Source organism: Heliangelus exortis, chromosome 9, assembly GCF_036169615.1.
Source record: "Heliangelus exortis chromosome 9, bHelExo1.hap1, whole genome shotgun sequence".
In the NCBI taxonomy this organism is placed as follows: Eukaryota; Metazoa; Chordata; class Aves; order Apodiformes; family Trochilidae; genus Heliangelus; species Heliangelus exortis.
In genome coordinates, this window is record NC_092430.1 from 22709407 (window position 1) to 22728538 (window position 19132).

General features: G+C 37.5%; 1 protein-coding gene across 4 annotated transcripts in view; it reads right to left on the reverse strand.

Annotated features, from left to right (window-relative positions):
* SERPINI1 (serpin family I member 1) overlaps positions 1 to 19132 on the reverse strand; it is a 46444-nt gene that overhangs the window by 7528 nt on the left and 19784 nt on the right. For 3 of the 4 annotated variants that reach the window (XM_071752733.1, XM_071752734.1, XM_071752735.1), the window contains exons 2-6: positions 14711 to 14978; positions 12895 to 13125; positions 10151 to 10345; positions 9091 to 9295; positions 2737 to 2834 (exon numbers count right to left, since the gene is read on the reverse strand). In XM_071752733.1, the coding sequence (XP_071608834.1) occupies positions 2737 to 2834; positions 9091 to 9295; positions 10151 to 10345; positions 12895 to 13125; positions 14711 to 14960 (979 nt within the window). In that variant the 5' untranslated portion in view covers positions 14961 to 14978. The remainder of the gene's footprint in view (positions 1 to 2736; positions 2835 to 9090; positions 9296 to 10150; positions 10346 to 12894; positions 13126 to 14710; positions 14979 to 19132) is intronic. The other variant, XM_071752736.1, reaches the window with a different exon arrangement.

The window sequence follows — 19132 nt, forward strand, 5'->3', positions numbered from 1 at the left end:
AACAAAACCATGCAGGTTTACTGGCTTCTCTAGTTTAGGGTGTGTCAGTAAAATTGCACCTACCTCAGTTAAGACTTTAAAAGAACTATTTATTGGACTGGTGCTCTTCTAGCTACTTTATATTGTGAAATTAAGTCCTGAAGGTTCCTTGGCTGCTTACAGAAATGCAGATCACCTTGAGGGTAAAAACAGTTGCCATTTAAGGCATTTTAAAACTGTATTACACTAAATGGAAAGGAAAGAGGAATTTTTCTAGAGTAATTAGTTCAAGAGTAAGCCCCAGGTAGCCTTTAAATACTCAAGTAGTGTAAATTATAAAATCTGAAATGCCAGTTCTTTCAAGATTATTTTGAACACCTGATGGAATCAGAGATGAAAGTGAAACCTTTCAGTCTTTTGCTGAGAATCAGGATACATGTAACTAGACAGCTAAATAGCCACATTCTCCTACTTATCTGTGTTAACTGAACAACTTAATTTCTGCAATAGCAAAACATTTAAAATGTGCAGCTGGATTAATGCTTTTTCTTTGGTTGCTCATAACCCATACTTTGGAGAAAGAAAAAGATGATTCATCGACTTAATTTTTCAGATTGAGTGCAAAAATGCAAAAATTTCTAAATATTGGAAAATAAATCTGTAATCCTGCAATTTGATTTATATTCACTAAAGCCACAGACTTTCACTGAACTCAGCAATCTGTGCCTGGATCTGATTACAGGATTAGGGCTGTTGTTGAAATTGCAGAAGGCTTTCCTTGACAATAATCCAAAGGCAAAAGCAACAGGAGAGGGGGAGGAGAGTATTTTTAAACACAACAGGATTTTTTACGATTTGTATCTTGCCAAATAAAAAGTATCCAGACAAACATTTTGTTCAAATACTGCATTTAAGATGTTATGAAGTGCCAAATTAAAAAAAAAAAAAAAAAATGCTTGGCACTATGATGCATGTAAAATTCTGGCCTCAGCTTTCCTGTTACCTGACATACTAGTCAGGTATTTGCAAAAGCAAGTTTTCCATGTTTTTCTTCACAATTCCCCCCACTTCCTCCTCCCTCCCCATTGTGCATCCTGAAAATCAGAAATAGGAAACACATTCTTTACTTTAATTACTTAAAATTTCCTCTCCATAGCATCAACAGCAGGGTTTTCATAAAATACATTACTTCAAAACCATTTTCTTATTCTTAATTTATAAATGACCTTTCCAGCACCAAGTGACATGTGCCTTTTTAAGTTAAAAATGTTGCAGTTAGCCATGACTTCTTGCTATAGACTGCTCTACAATACTTAATAAACAAGTCAGTCTTTAAATGGCAGAGGAGTTAATTCAGTTTTGCAGAACATGGCATTTTCATTTTGTACAGTACATTTGCCAAAAATAAACTTGAAACAAGTCATTAGTCACATGGATTAAAACACAAGCGAGTTCCAATCTTTCTGCTAACCTCTCCACTACAGAATTACTTCCCAATGCATTTGGATGAATTTTACATGAAATGAAGTAAGAGCCAAGCACTGTCTTTGTGGTTCAATCTCTTCTGTGTATTTTCCATTTTCTCCCAAGTGCTTTTCCTCAAATAAATACTTCTCTATCTACACAGCAGAAGTTACTGGAAAGCTTAATTGTCACTTGAAGGTGTCAAAAAAAAAAAAAAAAAAAAAAAAGCATTTTTTTTAAAAGAAGGGTTGTTTATTCAAATTCTTTTCACATTAGGTAACTCTGGCATTAACTACAATTTCACTGTAAAGCAAAAGCAGCAAAACAGTGGAATAATAGGATACATGTAAACAACATTTCAAACTTGGAGAAAGTCAACAGGATATTAATACCCCAAACTATTCTGCTGTGATTTTTAGAGGAAGATTTGTGTTCATTACCATTAATTCTGAGTAAGCCCCACAATGTCTGATTGCCTCCAGAGACAGACAATTAGGAGCAGTTATTTCCCATCAGCCAAGGATCTATCTGCCTGATTAGGCAGTAACCCATTGAGCAGAAACAAAGAGAGTGGTATATAAGCATCAGTTTCAAGAACACTGACCTAAATCTCACTCTGGCACTAGATTCTAGATAGAGAACAAGGGGGGTTGCCAAAATTCAGACCATACAAAGTACACTGCTTCTGTGCCTCCTTTTGTTATGCAAAAATGAAACAACTTCTCAGGCAAAGATGACTCAACTACCATTTCAACACCTTTTAGGAGGTATTAGGAGTATAAATATCTCATTTGCACCTACATTTCTAAAATTATTTGATGTTTCTACTTCATGAAAATAAAGTGTTGACAACATATTAAAATAGGGCCAGCAGCTTATGTGACTAAATTGCTTTCATCTCAGGACTTTCTTTCCTGAGCTGCCTCTGTACAGCAGGTATCAGGCAAGAGGACTAAATTGTACACCAGTTACTGCTGTGAACAAATAGCCTCTGGAGAGAAAATCTGACATCTCCCTTGGTGTGTGAATCCCATTTGCTCTAAAGTCTGTCTGTCTCTCACAGATTATTCCTTGGAGTAAACACACAACCCCCCCTGATGGATTTTCCCCCTGCCCCAACTGCTCCTACAGTGAGTATGCTCTTACATTATGCAAAAATCCCAGATGATCAAAAATCTGCCAGCAGTTCTGTGGTTTTCTTGCCATACAGCACTTCTAAGAGCTTGTTGGCTAACTTTAGGGGATTTTAGTACTTCCTCATGGACCTTGAAAGGCAACACATGAAACTCTTACCAGACATGGCAGTGAGGTCAGCACTGCTGCTGAACAGCTCTGTAATTCCAAGACCTCTCCAGACATCTTTCAGATCGATTTCCTGCTCCACTGTAAACCTGAAGAATACAGCAGAAGATTAGAAAAAGCCCAGAATGTAAGCAGTGTTTACTGTTATTAAGTTAACATTTCTAGGTAATGCCAATTGAAACACTGAGGTAAATAACCTAAAGTAATGTAAAATAAGGTAAAACCAGCATTAGCACAACAGGAAAAATCCTCATGAACAAATTACTTTCACAAGTAGATTTTCTTTTTCTAATGCAGAAGCAATCAAAAAGATGCTAATGGAATGTACAGTCCCTGACCATAAAACCACAGTGCACAATGAGGCAGTAGCTAATGTAAATGCTTATTTTTTAAACACAAAAGATTATAGAAACCAAACTTATTTGTATACATTCTAGAATAGAATATCAGATAAGGCCAAGGACAGCACAAACTGCACAGAGAGCTGTTGACAAAGTTGCAGGGAAGTAAGAAAAATAATCCATTTTTATTTAGACACTTTAAGAAAAGACCAGAAATCATGAACATGGATACAAAGCATTTCTGACTCAGCTTCTAATTACTGCAGTGACAAGTTTTTAATTGGGTTTTAATTGTGAGTAAAGAACAGGGGAAACAAATAGTTGTTAGCACAAATGCACATGTGAGTAGAACCTGGAAGGCTTTCAGGTTTAGCTTGCAAAGACACGTTCTAGGCTATGCTGGAAGGACAAATTGAGATTAATCCTGAGGGCAAGAATTTGGGCAAAAGTTTGTTAAATTTACAAAGAGTTCTTTTCATCCATTAGAAAAGTTATGCCTTCTGTCAGTAACACAAAAAAAAAATCCCAGCAACCATAAAGTCCTTTATGCATGGCCAGAAACAGACTGGAGAGCTAGATTAACTAAAAAATGTGTCAGAATCATACAATGTCAGGTTGGAAGGGACCTCGAGGATCCTCTGGTCCAACCTTTTCTAATATGATTGTTCATATGAGATGTCTCAGCACCCTCTTGAGCTGAGACTTCAAACTTTCCAAAGTGGGGGAATCCACCACTTCCCCAGAATAACAACAACTAAAACCATAAAATGCCAGAAGTCTAGAGAAAACAAGAGACTATTATACACCTTATGGGTGAGTTTTGGGTTCTCTAAGATGACAAAGCAAAATATTAGTGATTTCCATTATGCTATGACTGGTTATAACTGCTCAGTTGTTGTTAGTTTCTCCAGCAAGCCATTCAGTCAGAAAGAATTCTGGAGTTACAGTAGAGTCCCTAAGTGTAGGATCTTCCCTGTGCTAGAACCAGAAATAAAATGTGCTTCTGGGTGACTGCTTATAATAATTCTTTTCCAGGACTAAAATTTTTAGACTAAATGGAGGAACACGTTCTTTTCAGAAGAAAGTAAAGGCCAGAACTCTGAGAACAGCTGATGAAGAGCTGAGAAGTACAATACCTCAGCCCATACAAGCCTTGGCAGCTTGAAAAAGAATCTGGTACCAAAAGACAACTACTTAAGAGTCAAGTGGATCTTTCTCATTTACAACATTGACACAGAATGAGAAAAAATTCAATACACAATTTACATTCATAATGAACATAGAAATGCCATTAGAAGCCAAAAATCAATGATGGAGTAGGTATTAGTCATTACCCAGAGAAGAATTTTCTGCAAGTTAAAATAAGCCCTGGACATATTTCAGGATCAATACATCACTGGAGGCACCACAAGTCCTGATGAATTCCAGGATACGCCTGGAATTAAAAAACCAAACTGATTCTTGTGATTTTACTGCATTGGCACTTCTCAAAAGAACCAGAAAAGACCAAAGATAAAAGATTTATGTACTGGAGGAAGCTTAGTGTTCTGGCATAGTCTGCATCAGTCAATGGAGCAGCACTTGAAAATAGGACATGTGTCCTGTTAAGTTTTCCTCTTCAAGCAAAACCATCTCTTTCCTCTTAGTAAGCTGTGGACACCCATATTGCTCAAAAACTACAGACAAGGAACTCAAAGGCTTTCTGCATAATTTTAGCTTTAAGCTGAAACACAAACCTGAAAATTGTTAATCCATTCCATTTTCCCACTGGCTTAGAGGCTCCAAAATTTGTTTTACTCTTACTACACTGTACATTCAGTAGAGAGGTTCTCTTTGTGCACATGGGATAAATGCAGAATTATTTCCTTCTGTATCAAAGCTGTAACATTTTGACATACACATCCAACTGTGCCTACCCTACCAGGCAAATTCATGTCAAAATGCATTTCATACAATTTTCAGTGGTACATTTCTCTTTTTTTAATATTACTTCACCACGAGCAGTATTAATAGTATGGCTATTATAATTAGTGTCAAGTTTGAGATAATTTAGCTATTAAGTAGCAATGTCAATCTAGTGAAGTCTCAGCATAGGACACCAGCAAGAAAAATCTGCATGAAACCAAAATTTGAGGTCACAAATAAAAAAAAACAACTGCAAACCACCATTTTTTCCAACTGAAGAGGTGATGGCTCTGATTATCAGCTGTGAGCCAAAGTCAAGAAGTGAAGATGTGAGTTAGCTCTATATTTGTTATAGTATTTATGTGTAGTCTCTCTACTTCTCACATATAAAATGAAGCCCAAATAGTTGAGCAAAAGCACTTCCCTTGACTTCCACTGAAATGAAGAACAAAATGAGATGCTTAGGAAGTACAATTAGACTGAGAAACCAGCAGTTCTCTGGAGAGTGTAGCAGAAACTCCTGGTATTTGAATGAAATTTAAAACTTACACAAGCATTATATTAAAATGATGCATTCAGTGTCCTTAGTTTTGTTTCTGAAGCTTTAGGTACTGGACAGACCACTAAAGAGCATATCAAGCCATTTATTTTACAGGGTTTAAAGACAAAGTAAAGAAAAAAAAAAAGATGGCTTCAACTTGGATGATGTTGTGCAACCCTTCTGAAATGCTGAATTTTTCATGAGGTCCTTAGACACCCAGGATCCACAGACTCAAGGTTTAGGGTACAGATTCTAGTTAGACAACAGAAGGGAGCTACATCTGAGACTGATTCATCCCACAGGCTGTAATTTAAACAATTACTCTGAGTTCTAAATGAACAAGAGCAAGAAATTGCAGGTTTTCAGATTGGTTCTAACACATTACATTCTGCAGAACAAAAACCAAGGACAGGAATGGTTCCATTGCTTCAAATCAACAGTCTTCTTGCTTGGAGGGCAGGTCCTCAGGATCTGAATTGGTATTTTTGCCTCGTAGGCAGCCTCCAATACAAAGCTGCCAGCTGGTATCAATTCCAACATTTTGCCTGGAATTTCAGCTAGGTTGTCCTGAGGTGCTAGAACTAGACTGCATGATTGAATAGCCTGAAAACAGATGAGGGGGAAAAAAATAAAAAGCAACCACTAACAACAAAACTGAACTAAAACCCCCATCCAGCTGCTCTGATTAGGTGAAGCAAGGCTGGTTATGGCTGTTTCTCTGGCAACATCTTTCTAGTCAAGGCTAAATCTGGGCTGCAGAAGTTGGCTATGACAGTTTTATGCATCTGTAACTGTGTCTCAAGAACAATCAGCACTGGCCTATTCCTCATGAAAAGTGGACTCAAGAGAGCATATTTTAAAAAAGAGAGAAAATGGGTTTTTTTGATTGGGTTTGGGTTTTTTTTGTTTTTTTTTTGTGTGTGTGTGTTCTGTTTTTGTTTCGTTTTTATAAGAAAACAATCTTTGACACCACCTAAGGCATTTTTAAGTTATTTTAAATGTACAAAAAAAGCAAGAAGGCCATTGCAGAGAGCCAGACATACTGGAATAATCCTAAGAGATCTGCAGAGTGTTGCACTATTAGGTACTGGTTCCTTCCAGGCTCTTCAAATAATTTATGTTAGAGACAGCTTTGTAAATTAGATTCATGGTCTGTTTCACTCCTGTGCAAAAAGTGGATTAAATGTTGATCACTTTAGTCTGGGCTAGGCTGCAAACAACAAGTTGAAAATGAAAATGAGAGAGTATAATTTAACAGTTCTGTACAAATCTCTCCTTTGCTATAAAGAGGAATAATACACAATTTCATTTGCACACAGATAAGGCAGACAGAAATTGGAAACTTGTGATTAACTCTGCTTTTGGTAGTCATTCACGTTCTATTACAAATGTGCAGGTTTCAAAAATGTTCACTTTATAATTGGATAGCATCTTTCAGGATATAAAATTTTAATTTTATTCCACTGCTTTCAATTTCTCAGTGGACAGGGCCTGCAAGCCACATTCCCCAACATGCCTTTCCGAGTCAGAGCATGAAATATTTATGAAGTGTTTATTTAGAGCATTGATAAAATCCTGCAGATTACCTCTGAATCCCTAATGGAAACCCAGCACCTGGGGAGTATGCAATTAATATGTGGAATTTTTGTAAGGAAACTGCAGTGTTACTCTATGTAATTTCAAGATCATGATCATTATCTTTTATAATCTGAAAATACTGACTGTAATCAGCACCTGCTTGTACCTGTTTGGCCTTTGCATAGCCTTAATTCACAAATGTTTACCAGGTTCTTTGAGGTTCTTAGATAAGAGCAACAGGCATGAGGACCAGCCCAAGGATGGAATAAATCAAACCATTTTATAACCACACAAAACCTAAGCCTCCAATTCATGTCTATGACTACAGAGAATATTTAATATGTTTTCCATGACACTCATGTATTTAACTTTAGATACCTAAGCTGCTTAAATTTGGAAGATAGTTTTCTGATTCCCTATGTACTCAAGGAGAAGAGACCTCTGTTGTGGATATGGCACTCTAGAAATTCTTTGAGAGAAAATATGCAGCTTTATCACCTGATGCACAGGCTGTGAAATGCTCTAGTTATAAAAGAAAAGCTCAAGGGATAGAAGAACCCTCATATTTTACTTCTCAACATCCAGGTAAGGTTTGCCCAAGCCTACAGGAGAAAGAGCCTAGGAGAAACATCTCTCCCTTGCATCTTAGTGCACTATTAAATACTAAAACTTCTGGGACCTGGGGCTCCAGGAGAAAAACAAACAAACAAACAACAAACAAACAAACAAAAAATCACAGGGATAGTGTACAGTAGGTTGAGTTTGTGTAAAACCTGCAATGCAGCTCTCTGCTGCTCTGCCTGATTCTTCAAAGGAAATGATACTTGGGACAGAGAAAAAACAGCCCCAAAATGCTGCTGTTCCCTCACCACTCTGACTCTCAGCTTTTTAGAGAGAAGTGCAACTCCATCTCAAGTTAGAATCAGGGCATGCTGACAGCACCATTTCATCTCATTCATCCTGACTAGCCTTGTTTTAGGGTGCTCAGCTCAGTTAGCTTGTTGAAAGCAGCCTGCTTGGAAAGGAAGCAGAGATTTCTGCAGAGATTCTTGCTCTGCTCTTACCATTTGAAATAAACTCAAATCTCCAAGTCATATAAAAACAAGGAACTATTTAAAATGATTAAAAGGATTCACTGTAGTATACATTTTCTGCTGCCTTATACCTCCTAGAAGTGCCACAAAAGTGAAGTAGAAGTGATCCACATCAACCTTGTGGCAGGTTGTTCTATAAACACCTTAATGAAATCATTATGGGTCACCTGAAGGACATAATGATCCAACTATACATTATTAATGACATTTAGCAGTAAACAACTCTGTTATTAAAGTCAAGTGTAGGGTAAGCATGAAATATATTTTAAAGTAGATGAAAAAGAATTCTAGGAAAGATAACTAAGTGGTACATGTGAGCAGAGATGACTCTGAGCACACACAACTTATGTCTACAAATGACATGAGAATCCTTTCATCCCTTCTGGTACTAACATCTTGTTATTCTATTGCTCCTCTAAAAGGAACAGCAATTATTACAGCTAAGACAAAAGACAAATTGACTGGAATTACCTTTCAACTCTCAAATATTTGTACCTACCTAGACACACACCATCACATCCTTTAAAATCAGCAGCACAAAGAGATCTAATTAGGACCTAAATGAGACATTTTATCTTCTGTTATTTCAGACTTGCAGTATTTCTATGGCTCCTGCCTAAATGCAACTTAGCCATAATGAATTCTGCAATACTCTGAACATCATTCAGAGTGGATATATTCCTGATGGTGAAATTCTGCAAATACAGTGCTCATTTGTTCCCTTAAATAACCCTCATCCTCCACTGCACACCCCCTGGGCTTTTCCTGTCAAAGCAACCTCCATGTGGGTGCTCTGTAACTGCAGACTTGATCAGGATGATCAGTGTACTCCAATCAATTTGAACACCATCTTTCTCCTCCTACTGACATGGGAGCAAATTCTCACCTTGGTAAGTACACTTCCACTTTTTGCTTCTTTACAGAATTAGCCCACTCATTAATCAAGGAGGCTTTGAGCAGTGGTTCCAATGTGACCAAAGGAACTTCCTGTCTGGACAGGACAATCATCATACTCATCTCATCCCCCTCATATGGGATTTCCAGAACTTGATAGATGCCACCTGCTTCATTGGAGCCATCACTGAACTCTCCTAAAAAAGAAAACAACCAAAAAGATAAAGGTTTTGGTTTTTTTTTTTTCTTCACCAGAGATTAGGAAAAATAGAAGGCTGATACCAGGCAGCTTTTATTAGATACTGGAACAAAAAAACAAGCCTTTCTTCTGTAGAAAATTGATAGTGGTTTCTTCATCACAGGATTTGCATTTTACATCTGCTTTTTTACAAGATGACAAGCTTAGACAGTCACACAGTTTGTAAATAATCACAGTTCTGAACCTACTACCTAACTTCCATTCTTCCACTGGTTAAACAGAGAGAGGTCTAAAAGTTGTTAAGTCTGCCAAAACCATCATGGAAATCAGCAGAGGGTTTTTGTTTTGTTTTTTTAATTCAGAAGAGACAAATTGTTAGTGATAATATTGAGTGAAATACTGCCAGTGCTCAAATGTAGAATCTACTTGCAGTTCAAGCTCAAGGTAAAAACATCATTAGTTGTGCTGTTCAAAACACTCCTGCTTTACCTAAGGATATTAAAACAGTAATGACCAAACATTATTAATTTTAATATTTAGCACAGGAAAAAAAATGCAGGAAGAAGCAGGACTAGCTCAAGAACAGAGAGGTGGCTTGAGATAAAGGATGAACAAATCCACCATGTGACACCAAACACATAACTAAAGAAAAAGTAATCAAGAAGAAGGTCATTATAAATGTTGCTATCTAGTTAAAATACACAAGCACACACACTCACAAAATCACAAACTCAGAGTCCCTTCATTGGACAAACACCACATTTAAAATTCTGGGTAAAAGAACAGACAACAACAGAAATTAGTACTGCTGCTATGAACTTATTAGCTGTAAATTGCTAAAGCTCTAACTTACCATAGTAAAACTCTCCCTGCTGGTACATCATGGGAATCTGCACTTCACTTTCATCATCTTTAGTGAAAGAAAAAGTTCTTGTATTTTCAGGTCTGAACTGTGACTTCCAACTGCCTTTAAAGTAGATTGCATTGATGAGAGCCAAATGAGTGAGAGCACCAAAATCTCTTGAAGACACAAAATCTTTGATCATATCTAAGAAAAAAAAAACCAAAAAACCAACTGTCAGTCTGCACATCAACTCGAGCATTAAATCAAATCTTAAAACAGCTTGAAAAATGCAGGAAAATAAAAAGCTGTGCTAACATGTAATTTCCAATTCAGATGTTCCATTAGATCTCCAATTAGACTGCCAGTGTTTTGTAAACCTAAATCACAGTGGAGGTGCAGAAACCCTTCCATCCAGCACATCTTAGGCAACAGTTTCTTTGTGACTGGTTCCATACCCCACAGTGAAACCAAGTGGGAAAGGGGTCACATAAACCATGTTTACACTGCTGCTAAAATACAGTTTCAGCACCATCCTGCTAGTCAGAACTTGTATAAAGTTTGGCTCTAGTCCAAAGAAGCACTTAAATTAGTGTTTAATTTAAAGTGTACAAGTATACCCCTTAGACCTACACTTGAGCCAGTTCTGAAGGAAGGCTGCAATTTCTAATCAATACCCAGACTTCAATATAAGGACCCATGTAAAACCCCATGGATTCCTAGCATTTGTTCCACTGACACCAGCCCTTGAAAAGCAAGAGAGAAAACCCATCTAGCAGCTGCTCTGTTCACAGGAGGTATGTCAGCTGAGCACGGGCAGCTGCTTTGCTCCTACTCCTCAATAAGTCACTTCCATCAGAAAACAGTCTGTTACCTGCTTTAGCTCATTTTAAATGGCTTACTTTTCAGCAAAATAATTGAGTTTGTTAAATTTGGTGCACTGACCACATTTGTCACTGTTCTTGAGGAGTTACAGCATACTTCAGAATAGCTTTCTTGCTCACTTCTGCTGTCAAATGGCATTGCAATGCAAGGTGTTAAAACCACATTTTACAGTTTGATTATTACTTCATAATTTATGGTTTGAAATACAGACTACTTCTTTCTGGAGTATGACAATGAACTAACTGGTGAGAAATCTGTCATAGGGCATTATTTTTCAAGGTTGTTCTTTACACTTCATTACATCTAGAATATTCTTAAAAAGGAGATGTAACCCAAACTGCCAGACTTACTCTCTGTGGTTAGGGAAAAAAAAACCCAACAGAATAAGCTTGTAATTTTTCCATTTCTATTTGTAACAATATATTCCCCTATATTTTTCAGCCATGTCTTGTTAGCACACTAAGGTACATTAAGAAGTTTTCTTTTTTTTTCTGTATTTTGAAGTGGGGTTTTTTTTGTGTTTTGAGCCTCCCATCATGCTAAATGTGCTGGAATTGGAAAGCTGCCTGCTTTGTACCCCCCTCCTAACAAGAAGATGAGCCTCTTCTGTCAGACCTGGCAGGCAGGGGAGAATAAGATGCAGTGGTCAGAGTCTAAGCTGAAGGATTGGTACTGCCACAGCCTGATCCTGAGCCCCACAGCTGCTTTTGTTAGCTCTGCACAGCTCCTTCCAGGGCAATGGTGGAAGGTATTAAGCAGGAGAACTTGTTCTTTTTAAATGAGCATTTTACTTTTCAATCAGGCATCATGTTTCTCTGAAAAAAGCTCTGTAATCTGCTGCATCACTTACATTCCCTCTATTACTGTAGCTTGAGATAAAGGGCAGAATTAATTTGAATATAATAGCTGCTATTTTCCCTTGGAAAAAAAAAACCCAGATCATTTACAAAATGGAATGAAAATATGAAATGTTTTTTCACTTTGGTGCCACAGACTTCCATAAAACATTATGCATTCTTAAATATTCAGCCTACATGCTGATGGGTAAATACCTTACAGTGGGTTCTGACACCTTTAAATTTAGAATGGCATGATTGATGTTTGAGCCAGATCCCCATTAAATTAATCTTAAAATATCAACCTCCAGAGTGTGCCAGATGACCCAGAAGGAGATTATGCTTTGATCCATACCGTGGGGTGCTAACTTCCCTCCCATGCCTTGAGATTGGCTTCACAAATTGTCACACCTTTGGGACTCCACAAGTGAAGCAAGCACTACATCAGGCAGAGCTGAATATGCACATTTACAGTGATTCTGTGTTTATTCCACTGCTGCAAAGTTTTGCTGTGAAACTGTGTTGACAGTCTCCCTAAAATCAACTGCTCTCTCAACATTACATCTAGATTCCTCACATAGGAAAAGATTAAATTATAGGGCCTGATTCTGTGGTTTAAAGTAATCCTTTGTACTCACAAGTATTGTGTTTCTCAGTATCTTGTAACTACTTTGAGTTTCTCGGAAGACTGGTGATACTCCACACATTCAATAGCTAGAAACTGTACTTAATTTACTACTTCTTTTAATTTAGTAAAAAAATCAGTATTAATATACTATTAAAATGCATACCATTAAAACATTCTCCTTCCATCAATGATACTGCTGTATGATAGCAATGGCTGATATTATTTACTATACAACAACTCTGCACAGGAAAAAAGCATAATTTCACAAAAGGCTGATACTGGAATTCTTTTTATGGAAGGAGATGCTTTAGTCTCAAGCAGAACAGATAAAAGGCAGTAATTACACAACACTGTGTAACTCTGTAGACACACTGCAGGAAGTACAGAACAGCAGCACATGGACTTACTATTTGTATGGTTCTCCACCCACTTATTGATGTGGGAAGCTACAGCTGCACTTTGGCTGAAATCTATATTTTCTACTTCAGCTTTGAAGTATTTTTTCACCAACTGCAGAAACTTGTCACTGATATGAAATCCATTCTGCACATAGAGAGTATTAGCAAGATTCAGAACATAATGGCTTTCCTCAGTAGTTGCCATATCAGAAAGATCCTTCAAGAAGGCAAATTCTTCACCTGAGGAAAGAAAAACAGACTCAGTGTTTCAGAAAAGAAAGTTATTCCATATTTTTCTGATGGAAAAAAAAATTGTCACATAGATATTTTGAGAAAAAAAATTTTAATAAACTTGTTTCTAAACCCACACACACCTTCAGACCTAAAAGAACAATCTAAAAGGCAGAACACATTATTTAGAGCTTATTCTTTCTGCTACCTACAACTAGCATAATTAGACATTTGAATCCCAAAGACAAAGCTATCAATGGCAATCTTTTCAACACCAACAGAGTAATTAAAAAAAAAAACTTTTTAAAAGTCATTTTTATGTCTTGCCACCACAAATACTTAACAGATTTTTCATTGCATCCTAAAAGCCAATTGTTTAAGAAAAAGTGAACTTCAAGGTGTGAAGCTAAGGACTTCCCCATTGACTTCTCTGAAAAAAACATGTCTGGAATTTCACAGGAACCTGTGTGAGGTAGCACAGATCTATTTGCTTAGGAAATGAGGAATCCTGAGTAGGATTAAAGTCATTTAAGATATGAACCTTATACTATTGTCTATCTGAAGTAAAAATTTCTAATTTAATTAAAAAAAGATCAATTAAAAATTGAATGCAATATATTCCAAACAGAAATCACTGGAATACTTTCACTGAATACCAGTCATATGCAAGTACATTGAGTAGCTCACCTGAAATCAACAGCATAATTTTTTCAATTATAGCTAAGGGATAATTTTTCAATATTTTAGAGATAAGCTGTGAAACCAAGTATGTGCTGTAGTCTCCACAGAGAGGCAGGCATCATCTGTGCAGTGGTACTGCTGAGCACATCTTGAACACTGTATTTAGAAATTCCTCAACAAGATCCTTTCACCAAAGTCCAGCACATGGCATGAATAAGAAATGTCATTCAGGCCTCAAACCAATTACTTCAACATCAAAATTCATAGAAAGTGCCTCTTCAGAGTAATTTCTTGCCATTCACTCATCCCCTCCAATTGTATTCATCTAACAGTTACTTGCACTGAGAGTGTGCTTGGAGTGCACAGATCCAGACACAGGACTTTTATTTCCTGATTTTATTTTCTCTGCAGGCACCATTATGCAATGCAGACAGAACATTGAATAAAGAACCCACAGGTTCTGCCTCTAAGAACCAAAGAAGTTGGGTCGAATTCAGAGACATTTCCAGGTAAATTACCAGGATTTTCAGACTTCCATATAAGAATATTGCCAAACCCAACGCTTTCCTTTTTAGATTTCATGACAACCCCTAAAAGAGGATATTCCTAATAAATCTTCTAACTTCCCAGGCAAAAGCAAGCTTATTTTCCTGATGGAAACCAAGTTCAACAGTTAACTGGAATTGCTTAAGATTCAGGTACCCAAGCAGGAGTGTGTGTCAGCATCTCTCAGCTTCTGCAGAGCTCACTGAAGCATGCTTCAGCATGCCTGGGCCATCAAACAGGATGCCAAGAAGCCTCCTGATTAATAACCCATGGACACAACTGGGCTGCTTCCACTGCTCTTCAGGCATTGCCATCTGTTTCTTGAAGACAAAAAGCCCCAGAGTAAAACATGATTAAAAGGCCTTACCATTTTTTAAGCTGTCAAAGCCCAAGGAATGTCGAATTTCTTTCAAAGTGGTCCCATGGGCTCCAAGCTCTACCATTCCCATGGCTATTGCAATACTCAGAGGAGAGAACAGAATATTCTCATCTTCTCTTGCAGCTCGCAGCTGATTGTAAACATTCACAGAAAGCTCTGCAATGGTTTCATCAGGAAAATTTGTCTTGAAGGCTTTGCTTGGCAAAACAAGCAAAGACAACAGTCCAAGGAAATACATGTCTTGAGATTCTAAGATCTGCAAGAAAACATTGGAGAAAATAAGGTAACCTTGTTTAAGCAGTAAACGTTTCAACTTGAGAGAAGAAAAAGAATGATAACCCTTTAGTCTTCTATCTGTGTGGAAAAAAAATTAGTTACAGAGTTTAATACACCATTCAGGTATTTGGAGAACAACAACAATAAAAAACCAACAAAAAACCCCAAGACAACAACAACAAAAAACCAAAAACACCCCCCTACTTCATTATGTGATTCTATGCATTTAACATCTTTCAGCAACAAATTAAAAAAAATGTGGCTTGTACAGAAGAAGACCCATAGACATAGTAACATCTTTCCTAACATCATTTTATTTTTGCTGTTGCTAATTAATGCTGATGTGGAATTAGTCTGTATTCCTCTACTTTTTCATCAAGAACACCCACAAATCCACATTTCTTTTGTCTGACCTTCCTGCAAGATGCAACTCATACACTGAAGTTCCTCTAAGCTCCAAACTGGTAGAAGTATTTCAAGCACTTTAGGAGAGCTTACTGACACTGGTGACAAACAAAATGCACCATGGTGTTGCTCAGTTGCAAAGCACATGGCAAGCAGCCAAAGACTCTTTGGAGAAAAAGAGTGTATTAGGTACCAAACGAAATCCCTTTTGCTAGTAAATCATGGTGAAAAGTTGGGTAGTTATGCCAGCTCATCACCTGCTCAGTGATCTTTAGAGGATGAAGTTACTGTATACAGCTGTGAGAATGATCCAACAGGGGAAACAAGGAAGCCAATGAAACAGAAAAAAAGGGCTAACACTAATGCTTTTCACTAATCCATCCTCCCAGCTTAGCTCAAATGCTTCAGTAAGCAACAGTTCTCACTCTATCCCAGTTTGGCTCATCAGACAACTGCTGAAATTATTAAAATTACACCTCCTGGAGTGGTGCACTTATGCTTCCATCCTTCCATTTTTTCCTTTAAATTTCATGCTATGTTGGCATCTTACCCACTACTGCCAGATAGCTTGGGTTAAAAATACCAAGCTAACAGAGCCTGGATTTCAGTTCCTTCTCTGTGCCACTTACGGTTTCTCCAACACCTATCACAAAAATTCCTGAAGCAGCAGGTTAGACAGAAGAAGACTAAAAGCTTGGGTCCAGAAGTGTTTACATGTTCTGCCAGTCTGCAGGGCACTTCAGCAGGGGACAGATTTGTGTAAATGTGCTATTCTGTTGCTCAACTGAAGTCAAATTGCATGCAGCCAGCCCAAGTGCTCTCCTGGGCCTGCAGTTACCATGGGGTTCTTTATACCTAACACAGAGACCCTTAGTAAGATTTACACATCATTTACATTATGCAGTTCATCGTTAAAGGGCTATGTAGCATTATCCAATTAACTTGCACAACACTGAATGATACATAATTTAAGCATTATTACTCCCATTTAGTAGCTGAGACAATAGAAGCATCAAGAGGGTATATATATGTGCCTATCCATATGTGCCTGGGCAGCAACTGGTGCAATAACTGGGTAAGATTCCTCCTGTTCCCAAGCCACAGATCAGCCTTTTGTTTACTTTTTTTCACCGAGAAAATTAAACAGATGAATTGGTAGAGCAATCATACAGGCTTCAGGGAAAAAGTACAAGCTCTCACTGTGACACAGCCAGAGTCTTTTTTGATTCCCCTCTACCACATCTCCTTTCTCACGATTGCTTCCATATATGTATGAAATAAGCCCCTTTCTCACCTTCTAATAAGCCCTCCTCTGTGCAGGCATCACTTCAGCTCTCTGGACTACTTGGATCAATCTTTCTCTGATTCTTAACATGATATTAAAAAAAAAAAAATCTCAACTGAAGACTTTCTCCTTTAAGAGTGGAATAAGCCTAAAGCACCAGCCTCATACGGTGCTTACTTTATTACTACATATTTCAGTGCACTTCAAGAACTACCCAGCACTTCACTGCCACCCAATGGAAAATACTCCAGTCTGAGCCATGACCATCACCATTTATTTCAGACACAATCTTTTTATTGTCCAAAACATTATCAAGATACCACAAACTTCCTCAATCACTACCCTTCTCAATAGCAGCATTTTTTTCTTTAGCCTGTCCATTTATTCATTATTGACTTGAGGACAGTAAGATTTGTTAGAGTAAATAACTGGATTTGTTCATTTTCTTTGTGCTTCTGGGCATTTTAGATTTGTTTATTTAAAAACATCCTAATTCAATCAAGCAAGTTTCACTGCTGTGTGAGGATGCTTTATACAGACAGCCAAGCTTCACTCTCCCCTGTACCAACAATTGTTTGAGCTCTCTTTGAGAGCTGACAAGATTACAAGAGACATAAAAAACCCTTCAGTTTTAGAAAAGGAAATCCCCCCAATCCTTTTTCGTTATACAGGCACATCCAGCACTGATCTTTGTCATATGTGCTATTGCCAGACAGGACTAAATAATTGCAGGGGTGGTGGGGAGAGGGGAAATTTATACATCTTAATGAAGTGCTTAACATTGGGTGAGACTATTTGGATGCTAATAAAATATTTGTTATCAGACAATGCTAGGACAAAAGAAAAAAAAAAAAAAGCCACAAATCAAAGTCATCTCTCTTCTTGAACACTTTTGAAAAGCTCATGTGAAATGATCAAGTTAACATTTTTGACTGGACAGAAAATAACAAAAAATACATAGATGGGGACAAATCAGCTTTATACTGAAAAGTACTTACAAAGTATCAAACTAATTTTTAAATACATGCTTAAATCCAACTGATGGCAATGCAAGAGGTTAAGCTGTGGAGAACTGAACTTCCCAGTAGGAATGAACTAAAGCCAAACAATTCTGATTTCCTTCCACTTCCCTTTTTCCCTTTCCACATTATTTTCAGCATAGAGAGGTATTCCAATAGAGTTTAGAGTGAAGTTCCCCATATACACATCCAGGGAGAAGAAAGAGGGAGGTGGGAATGAGCACCTAGGTATAGGCAGAGGATGCAGCCTTAAAACACTTGTGAAAATGTAACTTTCTCACTATGTTTTATTAAGAGTGAAGCAGAAGGGAAGATGTTTGAAAGCAAACTGAAAATCAGTGGGAAATGGTCAGAACACTGTAAAACAGAAGAGTCCTCTGATGGAGCCTGGGCAGTTAATGTGACAAAGTATAATGTTATCAGTCTAATCTGAGATGTCTGGGCTAAATTCTTCAGTTCAGTTCTCCTTGCACTGCTGGTACAAGCATACACTGTTCTGCTGTCACCTGGGAATCCAGCTCTTAATTATCATTCTAGTCATAACAGCTCCTGCTTCTCTGATTCTGCCTGACTTTAGGCTTTATTACTTTTGGTACTTCATGCAGCAGGTCTTGATCTAACGAGCAGCTGAACACATTCTGGTACAGCACGTTCACAGCATCTCTCTTCAGTAAGAGTCAAGGGCATTCTGTTTTGTTTCCACAGTAGTACAGAGAGGATTTTTTTAATTGACTGTATCCTCTTCACCACCATGCTTTAAGTGAAGGAAATGAAGCTGAATATTATGTAAGTTAAACAATTCCCATGAGAATCAAACTTTTTAATCAGACTTTTTAGACTCTTCCTCAGAGTCAGCAGCAGCACAGGCTGTCATTTCTGCTCTGCATCAATGAAATCCAGTTAAATAACACTGCATTACTCAAAAGGAGTCAAAATCCACATGAATAATGTTTAAAAAAAAATAAAGACACACCGGTTTCAAATTTTACTATATGCATTTTGCATTTATTTGCAACCTATATAAATGAAAAAGAAAACCAAACAAAAACCAAGCTACAATTGCTTTCACACCTCAATTACATAAACGTTAGCACCAAAGAGAAGAATTTCTCATTTGAGGGTCACACTCAGAATCTAAGTTCTGTCTTATTTTGTCTCAACTGATGCATGAACAGCACTGTCCTACTAGGCAGAGAACCAGTGCAAATAGACAAATAGTCTCCTTGTAAAAGCTTCTTCTTGAAAAACAATTGTGTATCACAAATCATCACTTGCTACAGGTCTGTCAGAGTATTAGTTTTGCTCTTGCTTGCAACTGTTCCCTGGAAAAAATCCCAGCAAAAAAATCCACTGACCTTGGAAAAAACCCGACACAACAAAACAGCAAAACACCCACCACTGACCAATGCAGTATTGCTTTAAAAT